At 40.1% G+C, this 24,834-nt stretch overlaps 1 protein-coding gene across 1 annotated transcript in view; it reads right to left on the reverse strand.

The window, feature by feature from the left end:
• Nucleotides 1-14,661: 14,661 nt before the first annotated feature.
• The window catches only part of Hsd17b4 (hydroxysteroid 17-beta dehydrogenase 4), a 64,721-nt gene continuing 54,548 nt past the window's right edge, over nucleotides 14,662-24,834 (reverse strand). The window contains exons 23-24 of the mRNA XM_041660496.1: nucleotides 16,144-16,271; nucleotides 14,662-15,073 (exon numbers count right to left, since the gene is read on the reverse strand). Of these exons, the coding sequence (XP_041516430.1) occupies nucleotides 14,984-15,073; nucleotides 16,144-16,271 (218 nt within the window). The 3' untranslated portion in view covers nucleotides 14,662-14,983. The remainder of the gene's footprint in view (nucleotides 15,074-16,143; nucleotides 16,272-24,834) is intronic.

Genomic DNA, 24,834 nt, shown 5'->3' on the forward strand with positions numbered 1-24,834 from the left:
AAAACTTGTTTTTGATGCAGAATCTCTCTTATTTCTGCCAGAAACTGTAGACTAGCTGGTCTGCGAATTCCTGGGAGAATGAATATCTCTCCTCTCCTCTCCTCTCCTCTTCTCTTCTCTCTCTCTCTCTCTCTCTCTCTCTCTCTCTCTCTCTCTCCACCATGTCAAAGTAGGAGAGCTGGGGTTATAGATGTGTGCCACCATGGCCAGTTTGATTCACATGGGTTCAGAGAGTTGAACTCAGGTTGTCACGCTTGTGTGACAAGCACTCTTACCCACAGAGCCATTCTGCCAGCCCCCGTACACACTGTTAAACACCACCAAATTTACTAAGAGACAAAAGACTTGCATTGGCTTCCACCACTGTGAATGCTTTAAAGCTATGATCAGTAATGAGAGTCAGCTGATTTTCCATTGTCCCCAATGAGTTAAACAGCTACGATGGAAACTGATAGACCAGAAGAGGAGATACTAGGTTGGAACTTACACCCGTCATGAACATCTTATTTCTTATCCAATCCATCTTCAAATGTACTTAATATACAACTTATGCTTTGCAGGTTTCCTGACACAGATAAGCCCCAGATACAGTCCCTGCTATGTTCATCATGAGGTAAAATAGAGTGTTGATTAGCTTGTACCTGAGATAGCTTAGGGAACAATCCTGGCTAAGTTTTCCTGAAATATTTTAAAAATATTTTTAGTAACCCTCCCAACCACCAAACTACTGCACACAATCCCAAAGCATATTAATACCTACAAATAATTTATGGGAGGGACCTAAAATCACAAGCAAAGCAAAACAAAACAAAACAAAATGCCTTGTGTTAGGAATTGTAGCTCTCCTTTGTTCACCAAATCTCTATTCAACAGACTCTGAGAAAGAAACACGTTTGAGATATATATATATACAAAATGAAGTGACCACCTTAGCATCCAAAGGCAGAGAAAACACGTCAGCCATATTTGCCTTTCTCCCAGGTTCTAATGTACACATTGGACCTGTTTCTCCATTGCATTTGGAGGGAGAAAAGCTCGTAGTGGAAAGTGGTGAGATTGGTTTTCTTCACCACATATAATAGGGATGCTTCAGGTTTCAAAAACACATATCAGGTTCCCCCCCACCTCAGGTCTTCCATACCTGAGCCATGCAGGCCCCACAGAAGGGAGAAAAGCCGTGTTGGTCCACATAACTAGTGAGCAGCAACTACAGATGCTCCCCAGACAATCCACACACCATGCACACCGGTGCTGTCCCCTTCCTTAGGAAAGGCTCTGATGTGGCTGCTTAGGACTTGCCTGTCCTTCAGGACTCATGAATCCCGATGCTTCATGTTAATAAGTTGTTTACCGCCAGATATTTTATACAGTGAAGACATTTCTTTAGAAGCATGCTCGTGGTTAGCGAGTAGATCGAGGGGAATATTGTGAAGAGCAGTTAAGATGCGTTATAAATAGAAGTGGTTGAGTGGAAGGAAGGCTAAAGGCAAAGCAAGGTGGCATGCTGTAGTCACAGCCTTGGAAACTACATCCCTGTCTTCCCCGGAATAAGCATCCCAGCCTTTAGACTGTTTCAGCCTGAATGAAGGCAGCAAGCCTCTTTTTTTCCCACCCACCCACTTTGGATTCAATTATACAAATGTCAAGGTCCTGAACCAATTTAGACACAGTAGGGGGATGGTTGTCCAGTTGTCAAAAGAACTTGGTGGTAGTATTTACCAGGCCTCCTTTACAGCTACACTGGGAATGGCAGGCTATTGTACTGAATGCCTTCGTTGGGTCACTCTGATGGCCAGTGATTTCCCTAAATGAGGGACTTCGGGTAAATAGAACTGGAAATGCAGTTTAGAGCTGCTACAAACTAGAAACTAATTTCTTTTACCAAGGTTTTGCAGCTGTGTCCTATAAGCCCAGGAACTCTTGGAGGGAATGTGATTTTGCATTAATAATATCAAGGGCTCTGGGCAAAACATCCCCCAAAAGCAGTTACGTGTGCCAGCAAAGACAGCCATCTTTAATACAGACCGAGTTTGGATCCTCTTGTCAGTGCATGTCAGGCTCATTCACATTGTTCTAAAGCACATTTACTAGAGGGCTATCTTGTTTTCACGACATGTTCAAATATCCAAAGAAAGCAGAGAGAACAAGATAGCCAACTGTCATTATAATATTACACACGTCAGCAAGCATTCTGTAAAAAGTAAACATTTTTATGATTAATTATTACTAGTTATTAAATTGTTATTATTAATTAAATGTATTGATTTGTTTTACATCCTGACAACAGTTTCCTCTCCCTCCTCTCCTCCCATCCCCTCACTCCTCCCCCTGCCCCCAATCTACTCCTCCTCTGTGTCTGTTTAGAAAGTGGCAGGCCTTTCATGGGTGTCAACAAAGCATGGAATATCAAGTTGAGGTAGGACCAACCTCCTCCCTTTGTATTAAACTGGGCAAGGCAGCCCAGTATGAGGAATAGGTTCCTGGAAGCTGTGCAAAGCATTAGTGATAGGCCCTGCATCCAGCACTGGGAGTCTTACAACTTGATCAAGCTACACAACTGTCACACATATGTAGAGGGCCCAGATCAGTACCATGCAGGCTCCCTAGCCGTCAATCAAGAGTCTGTGAGGTTCTACAAGTCCACATTAGTTGTTTCTGTGGGACCTATGATGACCTTGACCCCCTCCCTGAATCATACAGTCCTTCCTCCCTCTCTTCAACAGGATTCCCTGAGCTTGGCCCAGTGCATGTTGGAAGAGGCCAATCATTTTGTTCCCGGCTGCTCAGCCCCAAAATAATCACACAGATACTGTATTAATTAAACCATTAGCTTGGCCCATTAGCTATAGCTTCTAATTGGCTCTTACATGTTAATTTAACCCATTTCCATTAATCTGTACATCACTATGAGGTCATGACCTACCAGTAAAGTTTCAGTACATCTGTCTCCGACAGTGGCTCCACGGCTTCTCTCAACTCCACCTTTTTTCTCCCAGCATTCAGTTTAGTTTTTCCTGACTACTTCTGTTCTGCCCTGCTCTGCTATAGGCGCAAAGCAGTTCTTTATTAATCAATGGTATCACCGCATACAGGGGGAAATCCCACATCAAGTACATGGCTGTGGATCTCTGCACTGTTTCCATCAGTCACTAGATGAAGGCTCTCTAATGACGATTGGAGTAATTTCCAATCTGATTATAGGAGATGGCCAGATCAGGCTACCTATCCATTGTTAGGAGTCTTAGCTGGGCCAACCTTGTGAGAGTTTCACTGCACCAGGTCAGTTTTGGCCATTGACCCTAAAATGCACCCCCATGGAGAAGTCTCTTTCATTACTCTCCCCTCCACTACCCCCAACCCAACCCCTCATGTTCCCAACCCTGCCAGCCCCAGTCTACCCAGGAGATCTCTTCTATTTCTCTTTCTCAGGAAAATTCATATGTCCCCAACTCCCTCTGGGCAATCCTTGTTACCTAGCCTCTCTGGGGCTGTGGACTGTAGCATGGGTATCCTTTACAGCTAATAATGGAAACATTTTAATATCTACAGAAGCATTAGTGCATGGAATAAAATCATTTATTTCAGCTAAAACCCAGTCTATATTCAGTCCTAATTGAAACGTTTCATTTTGCATAAAAGTCATGAGGTTTGATTTTAAAATTGATTATAATAACACCAATTATAGATACTAAAGAACTAGCAAGGAAAATCAAAAACCCACATTTTGTTTAACTGTGAAAAAAAGAAAAAGAAACCACTAACACAATCTTTTTCAACTTTCTGACATGTGTCCCTAACAGTGAGAGATGACAATACAACTGTTGTGTCATTAAATATGTGCCCGATTAGGGTTGGAATCAAATAAAGTCTGTATGAGGGACACTGTCTGCAACTTTAAAGGGAACTGTGTGTGTCAAAAGAAACTAAATTGACCTAGATAATCTGCTTGCAGGCTGAGGGAGGTGTGGCTGAGTCTATGGGTACATCAAACTGACAGCCTTCTTGCGGTACTTTGGCAATGGTTTATTATGCTCTTAGGTTTGAAAAACACTGATATGAAACTTAGTGGTTGCAGAAAATATAGCTCTGGAATCTCTGAAGGGGAATTCTTTTCATGTGGAAATGCTAGGTCCCTAGGACCCTGTTTTGCACACCATAGCTGTTTGCTAACCCTACGCCCTTCTCCTCCTACTCCCTAAACCACTTCCATGTAGAAGACTGCACATAGGTTAGGTTTGAAAAAACAGAGATTCTATTCTATGTGACCTTGATTAAATTACTTGCATGACTCAGACTGTCATTTAGGAAACACTGCTGGTTACATAAGAAGGCTGTCTGCAGTGTTCTTGCGCTGAACACAAGAGCTATGTGCCGATTCCTTTCTAAATTGGAACTAAGATGATGAACTTGGTTTAGAGGACAAAGAACTGAACAGGGGGGCACTCCATATACTCAGGGTCCCATTCACTCTCTGGATTTGCTTTTTCCCCAAATTTTTGTTCTTCCCTCTTCCCAGATCTTGTGGCTTTCCTGTAAAAAATAAAATCTGAAATCAAATTCTTACCTGAGCCCAGTGATCAACCAACCCTAGACTCTCTCTGAGAACCTGTGAAATGCTAGCAACTATTTAGCAAAGCTGCAAGAGTAGCTGGACAGCTCTTGTTAAGTTCACATTAGCCTTGGGCTTCTGCAAAAAGGGACAAAGGGAAGAAGAGTAGGAAAAGAGGCTAAGGGGAGAAAAGACATGCTGAAGAATGGATGCTCCTACCAGAGCTCTGGTACTCATTATAGAGTCGGTGCCTGATGCCCCAGCTTTCCCCAACCATGGCTATAAAGGGAACATAATTATACTTAACAGAAGCCACCTGCATTTTGAAGTCATCTTAAATTTAAAGCTTGTGGAGAGACTTAATTAAATTTAATGAAAACCATGGCTTCTAAACAAAGATGTATTATAGTTCCCCCATACTTATTTCTGAGGAAATTGAGTAGCAACCATGAAGGGTCCCCGTAGTTCTCACATTTAACACCCCAGTCTATAAATAAGACACTACTCTCTTCTATTCATTAGCTAATAACGTTGTCAAAGTACTCACCTGTTCCTTTAGGAAGAAAGCAAGCCCTAGCTAGAAGGAAAACAATGAAAAGGGAAGAATTAGAAGTTATTCTGAGCATGACACAAGGGGTCATCCTGACCTTCTTCCCATCCCTGGGATATTCAACCACCACACCTACCTTTTCTGAAAGAACTGTCTATTATTTGCCATGATGTGTAAGTGTCCATTTTAATGTCAATAAGAAGTGATACCTAAATCACAGCATGGAGATATGTGGCTCATGGTGGTCTTGCGGTAACTGTGACCACCATGTGAATTCACCAGTCAGTAAATCTGATGGCGGACGTCCTGCTGCATTTTAGGAGGCTATGGAGTTGCAGTGCAGAGCAACAAACACTGACTAGGACAGAACAGGAGGAGGAAGCAAAGTGGCCTCACCTAGGTCCGCAAAGGACCTTGCAAAAGTCAAAGTCGGGATTCTCAAACGTTACTGTGCATCACAGTCCCCTGGAGAGCTTGTTAAAGCATATTTCTGGACCTCACCCCCAGAGTTTCTGATTCAGTAGATCTGGAGTGAAGAAACCTGAAACCCTTCCTTTCTAATAAGTTCCCAGGAGATGTTGGTCCGACTAGCTCAGGAACTCTATTTTAGAACCACTGGTCTAAGATACAGTGTCTCCGAAGTTTAGGGAACTGATGTATTATTTAGAAAGCTGTTGGACATTGGACAAAGCCAGCCTAAAGGGCATTAAAAAAAATCTAAGCTACTTACTAATGACAAGAAATGAGTAAAAGTTGAACCCTAGAAAGCTGCCCTATGGGGAAGGATCTTCACCACCAGGATAGGGTTAGAGTCTCCCTAGGAACACTGGACAAAGCTATGAAGCATCCCTCTGATATGATCTACCTGATGGGGGCAGGTCAGGGACAGGCCTCTTGGGCAAAGCAGGCAAAAGGTTGCAGAAGGGCTCTGGGTAAAGAGCCTCAAGGTGGAAAAAGCCTAGAAACACCAGAGTCATCCACAGGTACTTTGTAATTTATGTTTCCTCCCCTGGCATCAGATCTCTGACAGGCAGAACATAGCTTCATCCCACAGAGACAAACTCGCATCTTCAGGGCTCCAGGACTTGACAATTCATATATAATAGAACAGTATCCTAATCATGAAAGGCTTCTTTCATCCACCTACACTGAGATCGCTGTCAAACACCATCTTTATGAAACAGGAAGCACAGGACAATAAGGCAGAGATAGCAGATTTTCATATTCATTCTCATCTGACTCTTCACTCCATACGGTGGGACAAAAGGACAAGCAAGAGAACACATCCACGTATCACACAAGAGGTCCAGAAGGACAAGTCTTAGGCATTCTTAACAGAATGTATTCTGTTGTAGAAAGGATCTAAGCCAACTTTCGTTAAGCAAAAAAACAGTCAACAGGTTGCAGCAGGTAGCATGTCAGTACAGCACTGAGTTTGCTAACACTAGGTCAGTCCCTCACAGCCTTAGGACCAGAGAAGGTCTCCAGCACTGGAGACAAGCAAGTACCGGTTATAAAACCACTTACCAGTACATTGACAAAGGGATTAAAGCACGCATCTGGATAGACCTCATGCATCTGATTCTGTTGATCCATGGCTTTAGAAGCCCCAAACTAGAACAATACTAATCTCAGGTATATTTCTTACCCAAAGATACCTTTACAAAAGAATTGTCTTCAACCCATTTTAAACTTATCTTTTTCTGTTTAACTAAGCTCTTAAAAACAAATGTCCTTTGAACATCAGTTCGGTATTCCTTATCATAAAATCTTATGTTTTTTTGTAGAATCATTGAAAATTCTGTTTGTGAAATTCTTTACTCTTTTGAAGAAGATTTATACTGTTCCAGAAAATGAATAGATTGGTTTACATCCCCACACATCAACGCACCAGAACTTCTCATGTTCCACGCTCTCGTGAGCACTTGTTCTATACATCAGCCATTCTCACTGGGGGCAATGGGATCTGCAGGTTTAATCTGTATTTCCACAATAGCTAATGATATTAAACAGTTGCTTATATGTTTATTGGCCATTTGTATCTTCCCTAATCACATTCTCTACCCATTTTATACTGAATCACTTGTTTTTATTAAGTTTCTGTGTTTACTTATATATTCTGGATATCTGTCATATGAACATTGTATTTTATTGCCCATTTCTTCACCACTTTGATTGTTGTGGAAAACCGTTTTATTTTTACATAATGCCATTTGTCAACTTTTGTATTTATCTTTTGTATGTATTTTGGAAGATCTTATTTTTAAAAAAATCACTACTTGCCCCAATGTCTTCTAGTGTTCTCCTTAAATTTTCTCTATTCGTTTCATGTCCCAGTTTTCGGTCCATTTTGAGTTGATTTAAAGGTAGAGCTAGAGAGGGAGTCAAATTTCAGTGTTTCTATGGATACTCAATTTTCACAGCTGCATTTATTGACAAGGCTGTCCTATCTCCAAAGCATGTTTCTAGCACCACTGATGAGAATTTGTTGGCTGTAAATACATGTCTCTGGGATCCATATTCTGTTGGTCTATGTATCTGTTTTTATGCCAGTATCATGGTGTTTTGATTGCTATGGCGCTACAGCTCCAGTAATGTCTCCAATTTTGTTCTTTTTCTAAATATTGCTTTGCCTGTTCGTGGTCCATTTTGTTTCCTTGTAAATTCTGGGACCAATTTCTCTAGCTCTATGAAGATGTCATTGTAACTGAAATGGATAACACATTGAGTCTTTGTACTGGTTTCAGTATGTGGACATTAATTTTCCAATCCATGAACTTGAAAAATCATTCCATCCTTTTTGTGTTTTCTTCACTTTTTCTTCAGTGTGTGTTCATCTACATGGTATACATCTTTCATTTAGTAGGTTAGAGTTATTTCTTGTGATCTTCCTGTAGCTTTTTGAAAAGGAATGTTTTTATGATTTCTTTTTCAGCAAAATCCTGATTGTGTATAGGAAAGCTAATAATTTATATACTGGTTATGTTTCATATAACTTTGCTGAATTTACTCATTCCTGTAGGGGTTTTTTGTTTGGTTGTTGTTTTAATTTGTTTTGTTTTGCTTTTTGGTTGAAGCTTTTACTAAGTATAGAATCATCTGCAGAGAGATGATTATTTCAGTTCTTTCCATCTTATTTGCATGTCTTTCATTTCTTTCTGTTGGGAAATTACTCTGGCTTAAACGTCCACCAGTATATTGAGTAAGAATAATGAGAGCAAACCCCGCTCTTTTGTTCTGGCTCTTCTAGGAAAATTTTCAGCTTTTTCTCCATCAGCATAGAGGTTTGGCTGGGGTCTTCATATACAGCCTTGTTACTCTGAAGTATGAGTCGTCTATACTTAGATTGTTCAAGAATTTTTTTCAAGAAGGAATGTTGAAATTTAACAAATTGTTTTCTGCATCCACTCAGATGACGATACAACTATTTATACTTCATTTTATAAATGAAAAGTGCCACACTTAAACTGATTTCCATATATTGAACCATCCATTTATCTCTGGAATGAAAATAAGTTGGCCACAGGGTATGACCAGTTTGGTGTGCTGTTGAATATAATATGCTAATATCTTAAGAATGTTTACATCTATTACTATCATAATCTATAGTCTCCTTTTCTTGTGTTTTTCTCCAGTTTGAGTAACAGAATACTTGCTTCATACAATAGGTTTGGAAGGATTCCCTCGCTTGTAATCCTGTGGAAGAGTTTGAGAAAAATCATCATTAGTTCTCTTAAAGTATGGTAAGAGCCAGCAGTGAACCCAGCTGATCCTGAACTCTTCCTCACTGGGAGACTTTTTACTACTGACTCAACTTCATTACTTGTTATTGGTATATTTAGGGTTTTCCTTATGTCTTCATGATTCAAGTTTAGTTGATAATCAATGTCTAGAAAATGCTTTCATATCTTCTAGATTTTACAAAATGTTATCACAGTTTTCCATATTAATTTCTAAATGTTTTTATATTTTTGTATTAATTGTAATATCTCATTTCTAATCTTAATATTATTTATTTAGGACAGGATTTTCTTGTTTTATCAGTTAGTCTAACTAAAGATTTGCCAATTTTATTTGTCTTTTGGTTTTTTTAGTGCCTTTCATTTATTTCTTCTCTGATTTTGCTATTTCTTCAACTAATTTCATGGTTCATTTATTCATGATCAAAGTTATACTGCTTGAGTTCTTCACGTTTTATATGCAAGCACCCTTGCTCTGTTTTCTTCTTTTCATTTTATATTTCTGATATATTACCATTTCATATTCAAAAATTTCTTTTCCATCCTGATTTCCTTGATAACATAGTGTACATCCAAAAAATGTGCTGTCAGGCACCAGGTATACATTCTTGATATTTTTTGTTTTTTTCTTTTCATTTTAGTTCATTGTAATCAGGACAATACATAAAATATCATTTCAATATTAATAAGCCTATGGTATTCATTTGTTTTCTAAGCTTAGATATTCCAACATTAAATAGACAGAGGTCTATGATCATTATGATTCTTGTTGACTTGATCCCGTGGTCATATATAATTTTCTGTTTTGTCTTTCCTTCCAACTTCATCTCAAACCCTGTCTTGTGAGATATTTATAGTGATACCTGCACAGGTTATGTCCACATTCACTTGGAATACTGGTTTCCATCCTTCTGCTGTCAATCATGTCTTGTGACTGCAGAGACAGTATGCTGTTGAATCTTATTTTTTATTCCATTCTTCTAGTTTGTATCTTTTAATAATGTAAAAATGTATTCCATTTACATCTCAGGCTCTTATTAATATTAAGAGTGCTTTCCATTTTTATTTTACTTTACTTCCAATAATTTCAAACATTTTTTTCTTTTCTTTCTTATTCACATTTGTAGTTTAATGGTTTACTGTAAGGATAATGATTGATTCTGATTTTCTTCCCTTTTATGTATGTCTTTAATTCTAATGGAATTGCTAGTAAGCTTTGAAGCCTATCCTGGAACTAGTTCTTGTAGACCAGGCTGGCCTCGAATGCACAGAGATCCACCTGCCTCTGCCTCCCGAGTGCTGGGATTAAAGAAGTGCACCACCATGGCAAGGCCTTAGTAACATTTTTTTTACGTTGTATGTAGAATGCCCTTAAGCATCTTTTCTATTGTTGTATTGTTTATATGTATATGCATATGGTACAGGCATGTGTGTACATGTTAGTGGGAATATAGACATTTGTGCGTGCATATGCAAAGCCTAGAGACTACCGTAGGTTACCATCTTCTATCACTCCCCACCTTATTTCGTTTTTATCTTTAATGTATTATTTATTTGTGTGTGTTGCCTGCATGCGTTTATTTTGTTCATTTTATTGCATTGTAGCCCTCTTTTTATCATTAATTTTTTTTACTATTTTAAACAGGTTTTTATCTCTTTTTTTGTTTTTTCAAGACAGAGTAAATTTAAATATATTTTGATCATATTCTTCCCCATCCCTAAGTCCTTCCAGATCCTCCCCTGCACCCAACCTTAAGTCCTTTTACATAAAAAACAAAACCCAATACAATAAAAAACCCCAAAATCAAGAAAATGAAACCACACCCAAAAGGAAAAAAAACGAACACCAAAATGTAACCAAATCAGTGTGCATGTGCACATGCGCCCCCACACACACCACCACGCCACACCACACCAAACTGTGGAACTCATTATACATTGCTCAACTACTTCTAAACATGTGCACCTGTCCTGTGGTGGTTGATATACCCAGTGTCACTATTTTTTGTGGCTGGGTCTCTCACTGAAAATGGAACTCACCAGATCCAGATTGTCTGGCTTGGCAAGCCCCCAACACACACATATCCACCTCTCCCCATGCCCCCATCTCTCCCATTATGGGATTACAGGCTGATGTCACCAAACCCAGCTTCTTATATAGGTACTGAGAACCAAACTCAGGTTCTCATGCTTGCCCTGCAAATGATTTACCTACCACGCCATCTCCCTGGTGCTCTCTTAAGCATCTTTTAGAAGGCTGATCTGGACCTCAGAACTTCATTCAGTTTTTATGTCTTCAGAAATTTATATTTCTTCTTCATCATGAAGAATATTTTTGTTAGGTATAATAATCCTGAGTAGCAGTTATTTTGATTCAGGACAGAGAATATGTCATTCCATTCCCTCCAAGCCTTTATGGTTTCTTCTAAGAAATCTGCTGGTAGTCTAATCAGGATATTCTTAAATGTGACTTTGCACTTTCTAGTGCAAAAATTGGACCTTTTTTCTTTGTCTTGTACTTTTGAAAGTTGGACTATGAAATTTTATCATGAGGATCTTATTTGGTCATATTATTTCAGGTTACACACCTTTCTGTATAAGAATTTTTTCTTCTATTAAATTTGTTTTCCTTACCATCTTAACTTTTGAGTATCTCAAAAAATTGTAATTTGTTCCATTTATGATGTCCTGAACAGTTTTAGAGCTATTTTCTTGCCTGCTTCCTTGTTTGCAAGTCTCATGTGGCATGCATTCACCTTTTGTGAAGCAGATGTTAAACTTGTGATCAACTTGTAATAGAATTATCCCTCAGAACTGGAGAGACTTGGTTACAGTAGTCTTGGAGCCTGGTCCTCAGTTACAGTGGAGAACCTGGTTGAAAGATGAAGCCAAGATCATTTAACAACAAAGTATGAATAGAGTTATGGAAATCTCCTAAAACTAACTTCTTGGAGAGGGAGATTATGCTAATGTGCAAAGGCAAACTCTATGATGACCACACCTTGGTTTTATGCTATATAGTAGCTTTGAAGGTTTGAGGCAGAATTAAAGAAGTAGGAAAGAAAATTGAGTCATTTACTAAAGTTATACAAGACCCAAAGGAAACCTTCATTCATTTCTTACAAAGATTAGCTTCAGCAATAAATAGAATGATAGCAAATTCAGAAGCTAGACAAAAACAAAATTGAATCTCTGGCTTCTGAGAATGCTAATGCACAAAGCAAAAGGGTAATTAGATCATTAAAGGCAAGATCAGCACCCTTAGAGGAATGGATCTGAGATACAATCAATATTGAATCTCATGACCAAGATGATGCTTAGATAGGAGAAGTAATTTCCAGAGGTTTGAATAAAAATCAAAATATCAAGTAATTTCAATTGCAGTAAACAAGGTCACCTAAAAAGAGATTGTAAACCAGGCATTCCTAGAAACAATGTTTTTTTTTCTAAGCATGATCCAAACAGAATGCTCTTCCTTCTGAATTATGCAGAAGATATGGCAAGAGAAGACACTGGACTAATGAATGTGGATCAACAAGGGACAGTCAAGGTAACCCTTTGCTGTCAGGAAATACCTTGAGGGGCTTCTTGCAGACCCACAGGCCAAATCCGGTTCAGTTGTTTCCTGTCATCATGGAAGAAACTTCTTCCCAGAGCAATTAAAGAACAGAGTGACTATTGTAAAAAAAAAAAAACCATACTGCTCTGGATGATAGAACAGCTATAGAAGAGAGAACAAAAAGTTTAGGAGAAATGGTAAAGCAGATAGTTTGGCAAACTTCTATAGATGAACAAAGACCAAAATTAAAAATACAAATAACTGACGTCACTGAAAATCTTGTACACACAGGTGCAGGTGTATCAATAACTGTAGCAGAAAGTTTGGCATTCAAATTGGCCTCTTCAGTAGGTAAATGTCCAGCTTTTAAGGACTGGATTATTATCTTAGGTAAAACAGAGTGAGATCTTGGATTGAATGTATAGGGCCAGAAGGACAGAGAAGAAAATTATGCCATACGTAGCTAATATAGCAATGAATTTGTGGAGATATGATTTGTTACAGCAATAGTCAACTTAGATTAATATTTCCCCACCAATTCGATTTAGTACACAGAGAAGGTTTTTTGGTGGTCAGACTATCAGGGAACCCAGTTTACAATCCAAGAACACAAACCAGAAAGCTGCATGGGTGGGCGGACCACGGGAAATTGTCAAGTCACCACATGGCGGGCCATGGGGAGTAACCAAGTCAGTGTACCAGCCAAAATATTGGCAGCTGCATGCCAAAGACATATCTCAGCTGCAGAGGGCTTTCAAGCCATGTGAGCAAGGTACCTGCTCCATCCTGTTACACTGCCCAATTGGGCATCAGATGAAGGGCATTTCAATAAAGTAGTCCCACACTAGCTCAGAATGGAGTATAATAAAGGGTTCTTTATTTAGGATAGACTCACAGATCAACCATCCTCTACATGAGCAGGGAACAGGAACCGGATCCAGCAGACAAAAGAGTGCATCTTCTACATCTGCTTTTATAGTACCCAAGACCATGTCCAACGTAGTTCAGCATCTCAAAGGCCATTGGCCAAAGGAGTTCCCACAGCACCAAACTGCTTTTATGGCTGGGGCAGACTGCAAGGATACTAGCAGCAGCACCAGGACTTATCCCCACTGTTAGTACTGGCTTTTTGGGAATCTATTCTCTTTAGATGGATACGTTGCTCAGCCTAGATATAGATGGGAAGGCCTTGGACCTTCCCCAAAGCAATGTGCCTTACCCTCTCTGAGGAGTGGTTGGGATGTGGGAGGGTTAGGAGCTGGGAATGGGAGGAGAGGAGGGAATGGGAACTGGGATTGGTATGTAAAATGAAAAAGATAGTTTGTTTTCTTTTAAAAAAAATAAATAAATAATCCCAAACTGCTATGAAACATGAGACTAATAACATGCTTCAGAAAGGTAGATAAGATAACCAAAATACAACTTACTTGAGACAAGTATCAAGCACCTAATAACCAACACGTTCATTAGTGAACTGGAACATCTAACTTGGTAAGCTTCTTCTACTAGGACACCATTGAGCTTCCCCAAGCTCATCATGAGCAGGAATTTGGTATAATAAATACCAACATTACAAACTACCATTGCTTTATTAAAATTAAACTGGCAGAGAGTAGATCACTCTGCACTTTAGGGTCAAGTCTGAAGGACCCATTTCCTTACCTGTAAGCGTACTCCAAAAATTCCTTTGCTGTTTGGCCCAAGGTCACACCCCTCTTCAAGGCTAATCAATTATTAGTTGTCTCAGAATACTTCTTAAGGATAGCCCAGCTTCAAAGAAGCCTACCAAGAAAATCTGAGGCTGTGTAGCATCCTTTACCCCAAGCCCACTTTTGATAGATACAGAACTTAAGAGTACCCCCATGACATCTCCATCACAAAGGCTGATTCTCAAAGAATCAGCAAAGAATGGGAATTCCGAGTGTAACAAAACTGATACCCTCCATCCCAGCCTTACTATTCACAAGTCCCTGGTTCCTCTGCAGACAAACCAGCAAAAGCAGATGCACTGAATCTGAGGGAAATGGGGGGAAAGAGCTACGTGAGCACACTTGCTAGAGACTATCTTTATGATTTCTGGCTACTGATGAAGCAAAATGTCTCATCTGTGGTGATATCAAGTTTCAAGCAGAGGGGATCAAAGAATTATTTGATAGCACAAAGACTTTGTTCTTAAGCACAGAACTATTCTAACAGCGGAAAATGAGTCCATTCTGGGAAATCCATGAAATACGGGATATGAATGAAGAGAAAAGAAGTGAGATAAGCATTAGGTGGCTTTTATTCATTCAATTTTCCTTTCAACTTATTATTGCTATTACAAATTCTAAAGAAACCAGAGTTGAAAATTTTTTATTAAGATACAGATCTAAGGACAGAATAATTACTTGCTAGCTAGATTACAGTTTCTTGTAAAAATAATATATGAAAAATTAGTAGAAAATGAAAATCTGAAAGTCATCTGAAATCTGAAAATGTTAAGCGATTTCTGCTGCGTGTTACTGTTGATCGTGTCACAGAATATTGGAGCATAACTGGGCGGAGTATGTAATTATTCCATTTTTGTTGACAGCACAGTGGGCCCTTCAGAGCTTGGCATAGTCTTTAAGAATCATCTGGAGCTTCTGACTCAGCAAGATGTTCCCTTTGGCCTTCAGTTTGCCACTGAAGAAGGCCTGCAAAGGGACAGGGAAAGATACCAACCATTACCCTTGCACTTACTCCTTTTCCAAGAATACAGTCCTCATGTCATGTCCTTTCCACTGACTGCTGGTGTGGTACCCCTTTCTCCCATCTCCTTCACTGCTGCTTACTCTGAAGTCTTTACTTCTCCCATTCTGAGCAGAGCTTTACTTGATGTAGTAACCTTGGTGGGCAGTTATCTCTTTCAGGCCTTGAAATGCATCCTTCCACACTCCTGCCATGCAGTGTTTCTGCTCAGAAGTCTGCTAAGTCTAAAGGGGCCATTAAGGACTTACATGTGATTGGGCATGTTCTCGGGTTTAAAGAATCCTCCTTTATCCTGTAGTTTGACAGTCTGACTAGGTCACAGTGACTGTTTTTGCTGATCACATTCATTGGGAAACTCTGAATCATGTACCATTACATTCATGTCTTTCTCAACATTGGGGAAGTTTTCAACCACATTTGCACTAAATAGTTTCTATGTAAATTACTGCATAGGCTACTTCAATTTTGTGTTTAAAACAGATAACATTTTCAGAATAATATTAACAATAGTCACAGAGGCCTCCTGTCTTACTGACGATTTCCATGCTCCAGAATGCTTTAACTTCAGTGACTATTACAAATATTCTATTTCTAGGTTTTCCATGAGTTATTAATACTTTATATTGGCTGAATGTCACTAAAGCAGAACTCTAATTTCCTGAGAAAAGCAAATCAAGGTGTTTTGGGGGGGTCATCTGTTTGTTTAATTTTGGAGGATTTCCGATTCCAAATTTTTAGATTAGTAAAATATGTACAATCCCAAAATCCACTAGCTAAAAGTTGAAACACCTCAGATATTATTCAACTTATATCACACACAAGTTTTACACCTCAAACTATAGATTTAAAATGCCTAGTTTGGGTTTTATATTGTTTGTACTAAATGATAAATTGGACTTGCAGCCCCCCCAAAAAATATTTCAAAGCTACTAATTGAAATAGTAATTTTTAAAATCTGACTTGTTGATGAGAATAGAAGTATAAACTTAATTAATGAAAACCTTCAGAACATTACCTTCTGAGGGTCAAGCTTGCCCAGGACCACTTCCATGAAATCCTCATCAGAAATTATGATGGTGGTGTCAGCGGAGCCCTTTGCAGGGCCTTGGTACACTTCTCCAGAGCCATTCTTCAGGTCAATGGCTGGGAAAACAAAAAAACAATGTGTTACATTTTCTCCAAAATACGGCACAAAAAGTGAACTAAAACGGAAGCTGTCGCAGCTCCCGAGTTATTCATGTGTTTTGTACTTGTTCTACTTCTAGAACATGTTCTTTCTGTCATGTAGAAAATTTTTGTTGTGGTTGCTGAGATGGGGTCTCACCTGGTAGCCAAGACTGGTCTAGAACTCACAGCAATCCTCCTGCAGTGTGCACCAAAAGGTAGAGCTTGGAAATCTACTTTTTCTAAAGTACTTTGTAATAGTCGGCTCAGTAAATAGCTTTTTCTTAATGAGGCATTTTATATCTAGAAATACTCATATAAATAGGAATTGAATGTAGAACAAGTTTCTAACAAGTGAATTTGCTGGGATATACCTAAGGCCTTTAACGGGGTTGGGCCCTCAGCAAAGAAGGTACCCAGTAACATTGACATTGGAGAAAACTGACCTTCCTTTCCCAGCAGGAATCAACTACAATGGCAAATAGTTTCTTAAGCTGGGCATGGTGGCAAACGCCTTTAATCTCAGCATTCAGAAGTCAGAGGCAGGCAGATCTCTGTGAGCTCAAGGCCAGCCTGATCTATAAGAGCTAGTTACAGGACAGGCTCCAAAGATACTCACAGAAACCCTGTCTCAAAAAAACAAAAACAAAACCAACAACAACAACAAAAAAAAAAAGGCAACAGAAGGGGACTGATGGAGGAAGGTCATTGGCTAATAAAGGCACTGCCCTGGCCCATTTTATTGGTTAGAGGATAGGTGGGAGGAGTAAACAGAACAAAATGCTGGGAGGAAGAGGAAGTGAGCTCAGAGACTCCACAGCTCTCTCGGGAGCAGACGCCTCAGAGAGAGACGCCATGCCCTGCTCCCGGGATGAAGCTCCGACCCAGGATGGACTAGGCTAGAATCTCCCCGGTAAGCGCACCTTGGGGTGCTACATACAGATGATTAGAAATGGGTTAAATTAATATGTGAGAATTAGCCTAGAAGAGAATGGGCCAAGCAGTGATTAAAAGAATACAGTGCCTGTGTAATTATTTTGGGGCATAAGCTAGCCGAGCAGGCAGCCGGGGTGCTGGGAACGCAGCCCCGCTGCCCCTATTACTACATATGGCGCCCACGTGGACAACTGCTTCCACATAAAGCCTGAGACAGCTTGGGAAGTAATTCTAGAACAAAATGAAAGCACTGTGCCTGGTTTCTTGGTAGCAGCAATTTCTCGGTTCTACTCTGCTTGCTAGAGGCAAGCAAGTGCCTCATCTAAGAGAGGCTTCCTGACTCAGCTTTAGCTGCAAAGCCTGAAGCTCATTAAGAGGTCCTACCACGAAACACTTAAACGGTGTTGACGAAAAGCTGAACACATGCTTTTCGGTTTTCAGCCGTAGCAGGAAAAAAGCTGTGCCGTTTAAAAATACCGGCTTTCTGGGCCATCCTGCCAGGGCAAACTCTGACTGTTTAAGGCAGGAGGGCCGGCTACCTAGAGAGGACTTGAGTGTTGTCTGTTGTAGCTCACTTGCTGGCAGGGACCTTGAAATGCCATACAGTTGTTGCAGTAAACATGGCTACAGCCTGTATATCCTCCATGAGGCTGGAAAGCTAAGGAATGGACTGGATCTAGCCGGCAAAGCCACGCCTTTAATCCTACTGATATTGCTTGGTAAATTACTTGGTTAAAAAAAAAAAAAGACTCATGTGGTCAGAAAAAGAGAGATATACAGTAAAGAGAGATTCAAAGACAAGGAAAATTTTTAAATTGTTTACAGTGTGTTAAAAATATATGCAGACTAAAAGTTGAAGTTCTTAAAGTAAAAAACAAAAAAAGGAAGAGAGTTGTTGTGTGTGGTAGCACACGCCTTTAATCCGAGTGCCTAAAAGGCAGAGACAAACAGATCTCTGTGAGTTCAAGGTGTAGTAGCAAACACCTTTAATCCCACTGCCTGAGAGGCAGAGACAGGCGGATCTCTGAGAATTCAAAGACAGCCTGGTCTACAGAGATATTCCAGGTCAAAGATATACGCTCAAAAAGCAAAAAGTTAACCCAGGAATGTCACAGCTTAGATTCTTAAGCGCCTAGTGATTTAAAGGCGCAAATCAAAAGTGCCCCTGGATAGTAAAAAATTGCAGATTCACAATAGGACAGATTCAGACCACTAAATGAGTCACACTGTGGATGAATGTACGTAGGCTTGGGAGAGAGAAGAAAAAGAATATAGAGAATAAAGTTAATGGTTTAAAAAAGTAAAAGTAAAGTCTTTAAAGAGACAGAGTACAGATAGTTAAGAGATTAAAAGAAATAAAGAAAAATAAGCCACGTAAAAATGGAAAATTCACAGAGAGTCTGGATTATGTACATTGTGTTTTCTTCAAAATTTTTGACTGTGAAGGAGCTAAGTACAGAGAGACATTTCATTATATGGGCTGCCAAGTGGAACCAGAACGGATATCATGAGGGTATGATTTCAGAATTTGGATCTAAGGATATGATACTTTGGAAAAGAGATTCTTCTTTTGTTTTCACAGAGGATCAGACCTTGTGGATTGCATTTATCCCGATATGGTATGATAGACCACGCCCTCCTGAAGGGTTGGTGTGAACACCTTCAGAAAATTGCTTCGCTCAACTGCCAACTGAGATGAAACTAGCACACAGGTTATACCATGAAAGACCTAATTAACGACGCCCCCATTCAGCAGAAAGCAGTTTGGAGAGAAATAACTGCGCCCATGTTCCCAAATAGGGTTTATAAACGTCCTTTTACATTTAAAGGGGGATATGATATAGGTATGAATAATTTGCATTAGTATAGATTTTGCTTTATTGATAGAGATTTAAGGTCAATTTTGTTATATGTATAAGTGTTTCTGATTTTGATTAAGGTATTGTGATTGTGTAGTTCATTTAAATATGTACTGTATAATTAAGAAATATAGGTTGTTAATGGATAATCATCGATAATAGTAAAGCTTGTAGTCATGTTAATTAGATTTTCTAGATATATAAAGATATATTTTAGATAGACATTCTTCATATCTTTCAAAGATTATAGAATATGGCATTTTAAATGTTTTAATAACTTAGGACTTTTCATGACAATGAGACACTCTGCTCCTGGCAGCACCAATCTACTTCAAGAGGAAGATGGGCATCGAAGAGGCTCGTTATGGAGTTTTGATAGCCATTTGGGCAAGAAACTGCTCTTGCCTGGACTATTGCATAAACTGGACACAGAGAACCCGCAGAGAGAGGACTACTGAACTTGCCTAAGGTGAGATGATCTTTCGGGGTTCCTGATTCATGAAAGAGTCTGCGAGACATTCTGCAGGACACAACAGATAGTGACTGAATTGACTTTGAATTTTCCTGCTTTATGGAAATGTCTGCTGGATACCATGGGCCTAAAGGCTGAAGATGGATGCCCCAACGGTACAGAGGAACTTTGGGTGACTGTCCAGGCAGCGAGATGTCTCTGTCATTTCTAGAGTTTTAAAAGTTGCTTTTTTCTTGTTTGCTTAGGTAGTATTGTATCTTTCTGGAGTCTTTGATGGAGTTAAGAATAGTTAGTTATAGTTATAGTTTTCCTTAGTTATGATAAAGATTATTGTAACTTTTACTTGATAACTGTTTTGTTATATGTAATTTTGCTATGTTAAAGTTAAAGCTTTTTTTTTTTGTTTAAACCGAAAAAGGGGAAATGATGGAGGAAGGTCATTGGCTAATAAAGGCACTGCCCTGGCCCATTTTATTGGTTAGAGGATAGGTGGGAGGAGTAAACAGAACAAAATGCTGGAAGGAAGAGGAAGTGAGCTCAGAGACTCCACAGCTCTCTCGGGAGCAGACGCCTCAGAGAGAGACGCCATGCCCTGCTCCCGGGATGAAGCTCCGACCCAGGATGGACTAGGCTAGAATCTCCCCGGTAAGCGCACCTTGGGGTGCCATACACAGATGATTAGAAATGGGTTAAATTAATATGTGAGAATTAGCCTAGAAAAGAATGGGCCAAGCAGTGATTAAAAGAATACAGTGTCTGTGTAATTATTTTGGGGCATAAGCTAGCCGAGCAGGCGGCGGGGTGCTGGGAACGCAGCCCGGCTGCCCCTATTACTACAGGGGACAGAAAGGAGAGGGTATGGAAAAGTAAAGGAAAGCAAACCTCTGTCAACCAATAGACTTACCATCTACTGTTTTAATGCTGCACACCTCTATCCAAGCCCCACTGGGGGGCGGGTAGTGTACATAAAAACTGTGCTCAGTGTTAACACTTTACTTTGCACACATTCATATCAGAGTAAAAGAGTAACTATACCAAGCAACAACAATCCATGGATGTTCTCTTCCTCTTTCCCTCAAACTAACCCACTCACCATTTGCAGACATGAGACTTGGAACTGTGAGAAGCTCGTGGCTACACTATACAAGAAAAGATAGTGCTTAGCAAGAACACAGACATGTGGGGTGAAGGAGCTAAACAGTCGAATGCACAAAGGCTTTGGTGTATGTGGGAGAAGCATCACCGAGTCATTTAGAATCCAGATGTCTGTAGGTTACTACTGGTCTTCTGTAGGATAAAGAAACTGCACTTCCACCCAATGGCAGAGTTCACTGTGCTCACTGTGAAAGTTCAGATTTATGATCATGAAGTCTCTAAAAGAGTTCAGAACAACTTCAGCTAGAATTACTGTCTCTACAGGGCAGGGGGAGGTAAAACCACAAAAAGGGTGACAGAAGACGACGATGCCTTGGACAGAAAGGCCTTGGTGGTTAAAAACCCATCTTGTCACCTAATCCCATCCACTCTGTGAAGATAGTATTCAGGAAGTGGTGAGCGAGCGAAAGGGCAGAGAAAGGTTCTCTACGCCCACCAAAGAGGAGCGGCAAGGCTGTCCTCAAACTCATGACTTATTCTCCTACCTCTGCCTCCAAAATGCAGGATTACAGAAAGCAGCCATCACTCCCTACTAAAAAATAAGATTTTTAGGAGAAGAAAAAGAGAGACAGCAAAGACATAAAACTTTGCTACTCTTCTGTCCAAAATTCACAAACCTGATCATGAATAATATCAAATAAATCAAACTAAAGAATATTCTTCAAAATAACTTTTCCAAAACATCAAGGTGATAAATAAGACAGACAATGTATCTGGGTTCCAGCAGCCAGGAACTTGACAACAGCTCGGAGTGTGAGCAGGCCAGAGGGGGGCATTCACCCCCTCTCTCTCCATTTCTACTCTTGCTACTACTACTGTTATTATTCCTTTGCTTTAAACAACCTATTGGGACAAACGGTGAAACACTAATAAGGTGGCAGAGCAGATAAGAACAGTGTATAAATGTTAACTTCCTGACACTGACAACCTCTCTGTGGTCAGAGAATGCCTTTGTTCTTGAAATAATAGAGTAGCATACACTTTTACAAAATGGGATAAAATTTGAACAATTTGAAGTAGCAGATGAAAGATAACTGTTACTTCTCATTAGAATCTTTGCAGTTTTATCTCTATGTCAGAATTTATTGTTAACAAAGAAACTTGGCAAACGATGTTAGGGCACGCTGCATGCCAAGAGGACTGTCGGCCTCTGAAGCGGGAGGATCTGTGGGCATGGAGTCGGGAGCTGCACTAGAAAGCAGCAGCTGCTCACTGTTGAGAAAATCCTTGCTGATGATTTGATAGCAGATCCTTTCCAAAGACAATCTGTTTTCTGGAAATTCACAAGACACTTCTGAATCTCAACCCAAAATCTGAAACTGGCATCTTTAAATTTTAGTGTTAGGCCTAGTGAGCTGGCACATGCCTATACTCTAGCCACTTAGGAAGTTAAGGCAGGAGAGTTTCTGGTTTGAGGCCAGCCTGGGCTATAAAGCAAGATCTTGCCTCAAAAGATAAAAAATTTATGTTTTAGCTGAAAAATCTTAAAGGATAATCCAATTTGACTTCAAAAGAGGAATCCCAAGCGACAGCTCATAGATTCTGATCAAGAAGGTTTGGATTCTCATCTGCAAGGGATGCCGGTCCTCCTGTCTCCACACTTCTTCACATAGGAACAAGTTCCCAAAATGGATAAACACATTCAGAGAGCACCGCCATGTGGCCACTGTCACACTGCACCGGACACACCTGACTCCAGTCCAGATATGCAGTCAGCTCTGGACACTTAGTTAAAACTCAACTAATTCACTTCACCAAACAATATTCAAACAAAAATTCATTGTACCTCTATGATCTTGGTATCTAGATGAAATTTTTACACATTGGTTCATATAATATAAAAGAATACAGGTATGGTATTGGAGAGAAATAAACCAGCTCAAGACATTTGCCTAAACCTAGCACTATAAGGAACGTAGAACACATTCTGTTTAGCAAGCAACATTGTGTATTTAGGATATAATAAGTACTTGTATACAGTTTCATAGTTTGAATGTACCCTATAACTCTAAAGACTCAAGCAACAAATGAATGACTTGGAAACATGTACCATGCACTTAGCATTACAATAAACTATAAAATGGAAATTTGTAAGTGGAATTCTCTGTGAACAGGAGTGACAGACATCCTCCACTCTCGCATCGCATCATCAAGGTGGCAAAGCTGATGCACTCTGACTGTGCTTCCCACCCACTGCTTGCAGCTGTCACCTACCCACGAGCAGCAGGCACACAGCCACAATCTAGCCCAAACCTTGACTGACCACAGTTCTGCCATCACAGTTCATTTCCTCGCTACAAACTGCTTTTCCTTCCCCATTTTGCCATTCCAGAGTCGCCATTCTCAAGAGCACAAGTTTAAAACCTCAGTTTTACCCCAGATGTCTTCATTTCTTTTGATATTCAGACATAAAAAGTGCTCAGGGGAGTTCAGTAGTTTCACATCTGTCCCCTCCTCTCCATTACTATCCTGACTCTAACTTAGGTCAGCCTTTCTTCTAGTCTTTTCATGCCCGTTCGTTTCCAACCCAGTAGGGGCCATGGCACATGAATCCTAAACTCTTCACTGAATGACCAATTTCTCCATCCTGATGCTAAGTTCATCTTTCCAGGCTCTGTCACCCGTGTTCCTCATGCACACATGCAGGTCTGTAATCAGCCTGGATATGTTCTGAATCCAGAATTGTTCTGATTTTAGTGACTCTGAACTAGAAAAGCCCCACCCCCAGAGGTGCAACACTGTATAAACAAGGACGTTACTTCTCCACTCTGACACTGGAGAAGCAAATAAAGACAGTAATACCACCTACCCTGGGTCAGACTTTGTTAGCAGTGAGTTGTAAGAGGGAAAAGTTTTCCACCTCCAAAACTTTCTCAGCTTCCAAATTTCAAATCAGAGTAACTGCTTAACTTTTCAGGCACAAACGATTCTGCAGGCTACCTGAAGCCTCCTGCTCGCTCTTTCTTTGTTGTGTGGTGCTGGAAATGGAACCCAAGGCCTCCTGCACAGCAGGCATCCCCAGACCTAAGCCGCTTATTCTGCCAACTTTCATTCCTCTGACATTACTGTTAACAGAACACGAGATTAGGACCAAACAGCTTACTAGACAATTTTTTAATGGTTTTAGGAATTAATAAAAAAAAATATGACCACTGCTAAAACGTTTCAGTGGTACATATCACCACCAAAGAAAAATAAAGAGCATCATCTATACAGGAAACCTACTGAACAGAAAGCAAGCATCCATTTTTTGCTCCTCTAAAAGGACAGTGATCTCATCTCTCTGAACTGTGAGTCCCACGTGGCTGTCAGCACTTACCAACCTGCACCTGTGCATACTGACATGCGCTATAGCCCTGACAGGAGCTGCCAACAGAGGAACTGCGGTCCTTTCTCAGAGTTAAGCCCAAGGTCAAATGAAAAGAGGCGTGTAACTAGGAATAGCCAAAGTACAACAGGTACAATCAGGACAAATAAGAGTCTGTTCCACGGGGACTCACAGACTTCTTTATTGACACTTTCAACACAATCAAAGATCCTCAGAAAAATAAAGGGACAAGGATGGCCTTTATTCAAAGGTGAGACAACAAATGGCATAGATCCTTGGGAAGGACTGCCTGTGTCCTGACGTTCAGTGCCAATTTTTTATTTTATGTAATAAAATGACACTAACAACAGTCACTGTTCTTGAACAAAGACAAGTGTGAATTTAGTCCCTAGCTTAAGGATGTACTATCTATGAATACTGCTATTACTAAACACTGCACTTCGAGATATGAAGATGAGGGTAGATTGCTTTCCTTCCAAAAGCCCCGCACTGAGGCCCTTCTCTGACTTGCTGTATTAACCAGGGGCTTTACCTTTCCCCTTTCAGCGGCAGGAGGAAGGGCATTAGATTTTCTCAGCCCTGCCAGCAGAGGTAACTCTGCCCTCACTCAGTCAGCCCTCCTGTTCCTATCTAACAACAGGAGATGGGCCTTAGAAATAGCAAACTTCAAGGCACACCCTGTCTTCATAATCAACACTAACAGTGTCTCAGCTGATATCAGCATTCTCTCTAGAACTAGATTTAATTTGATTTGAAAAAATTTCCCCACTATACACACATATTCTGCCCAGA

This window comes from Microtus oregoni, unplaced genomic scaffold (genome assembly GCF_018167655.1).
Source record: "Microtus oregoni isolate MIOR12 unplaced genomic scaffold, Mior012 000011F_ref0000422, whole genome shotgun sequence".
NCBI lineage: Eukaryota > Metazoa > Chordata > Mammalia > Rodentia > Cricetidae > Microtus > Microtus oregoni.